Source organism: Salvia splendens, chromosome 5, assembly GCF_004379255.2.
Source record: "Salvia splendens isolate huo1 chromosome 5, SspV2, whole genome shotgun sequence".
In the NCBI taxonomy this organism is placed as follows: Eukaryota; Viridiplantae; Streptophyta; class Magnoliopsida; order Lamiales; family Lamiaceae; genus Salvia; species Salvia splendens.
Window position 1 is genome coordinate 33,419,128 of NC_056036.1, and position 2,057 is coordinate 33,421,184.

General features: G+C 45.3%; 1 protein-coding gene across 1 annotated transcript; it reads left to right on the forward strand.

Moving 5' to 3' along the window:
* The first annotated feature begins 1,068 nt into the window (after positions 1-1,068).
* Positions 1,069-1,746, forward strand: LOC121804156. Its single transcript, XM_042203694.1, has one exon. It carries the CDS (start codon positions 1,069-1,071, stop codon positions 1,744-1,746), a length of 678 nt encoding a protein of 225 aa, XP_042059628.1.
* Positions 1,747-2,057: the final 311 nt, after the last annotated feature.

The window sequence follows — 2,057 nt, forward strand, 5'->3', positions numbered from 1 at the left end:
ACTTTACTTTCTCTCTACTTTAACTATTTATTACTCATATCATTTTTACAAAACACATGCAAAAATGAAATACGCACTTAGACTGGGACGGGGGAGTAGCAAAATAACGCAAATTAAAGGCAGGGATCACCGGAGTTTCATTGCGATTTGTTGAAAAATCATCGAGATTCATGTTTTACTTTCTTTAGAGAATAAATGTAATGAGAGATGATAAAAGAGATTGGAGTGAAGAGGTGATAAATGAGGTAAAAAAATTAAGTATTTATACAGTGAAAATAAGGTAAAAAAAAGAAAATAAATGAAAATCGTCCATAAACCCGGATCTGCGCGCCCTATCCCAAGGGCGGACGACTAAGCAGGTTCATCGTCCACACCCGTGCAATAGCACCCATAAACCGGGGCGAATCCCCTACTCCACAATTCATACTCCACTCCTACTCTACCTACTCACAACAAAATAAAATAATATTATAACCATGGACAATTTTAATAAGTGATAGTGGATTATTTTATTTTGTTGTGAGTGTAGAGTGGGAGTGGAGTAGGAATTATAGAATAGGGAATCCGCTCCGCCCATAAACCGGCCGATAGCTTGGGCGACGGAGAGAGAATATATTTTGAATAAATTAAAGTTTAATACTAAGAAATTTGATATAAACAACTTAATTTAATATATTTAAGAAATTACCTAGGAGTAAAAAACATATTCTTAATGATTTTGGGTTAATATAGAAAAATAAATACGGAGTACATTTCTTTGAGCATCCACAACAGTGGATGAACAGACGGACGAGCGACCGGCTAGCGGTCCGTCCGTCGCGTTCGTCCACTATTGAAGCCGGCTAACGGGCGATGGACGAGCGTTCATCCGCGGTGGGAGGGCGTTAGCCGATCGCTCATCCGCTATTGCAGTGACGCAACGGACGAGCGACCGGCTAACGCAATTTTTTATTTTTTATTTCAACTCTATATATACGGCTCGTTGCACTTCATTTCATTTGTACCACTTGTATTAACGAGTTTCTCTTACTTCTCTCTACATTTCTCATTTGATCTGTGGATCAAAAAATGGCTAGTGGTAGTGGTGCGGGTGGTAACGCAGGGCGGCGAATTAACGAAGAGATGCGGGCGTATATGTCCGCGAAGATAAATCGGTTGATACAAGAGCACTTGCAGCAGCAGCAACTGGCGGTCCCTCGCCCCATCCATCATCCCGCTGTAGTCCCCCGAGACCACATCGGTGCCCACCAACGGTTGTATAACGACTACTTCGCTGAACAACCGCGGTTTGGGGAGGCCTTTTTCCTGCGGCATTTTAGGATGCGCCGGCCGCTATTTATAAGTATCGTGAATGCTTTAGAGCGTCGATACAACTATTTCCGGTTCAGGGAGGATGCGAGCGGTAGGCCCGGTCACTCACCTATACAGAAGTGCACTGCCGCAATCAGACAGTTGGCCTACGGAGGGGCAAGCGACATGTTCGAAGAGTACCTCCACATAGGCGAGACGACTGCCAGCGAGTGTCTGAAGCATTTTTGTCAGGACGTCATTCACATATTCAGGGAGAGGTATATTCGAAAGCCTACCCCCAAAGACTGCCAGGCTCTGATGGATGTGCACGGGATGATGCACGGGTTTCTCGGCATATTAGGCAGTACAGATTGTATGCATTGGAGTGGAAGAACTGCCCCACCGTCTGGAAAGGGCAGTACACGACCGACTTCAAAGGCAAGAATCCCACGATGATCCTCGAAGCCATAGCTAATTACCGGATATGGATTTGACATGCGTATTTTGGGTAGCCGGGTCGAACAACGAAGTCAACGTCCTCCAGTCGTCGCCCCTTTTCAACGAGCAGTGCATGGGCATTGGTCCGACCATCAGTTTCGTCGCCAACAGCAACCAGCACGATGTGAGCTACTATTTGGCGAATGTGATACATCCTAGGTGGTCCGTCTTTGTGAAGACGATCATATGCCCAACAGATTCAAAGAAGATTTACTTTTCGCAATGACATGAGGCGGCACGCAAGGATGTGGAGCGGGCAGTTGGTGTGC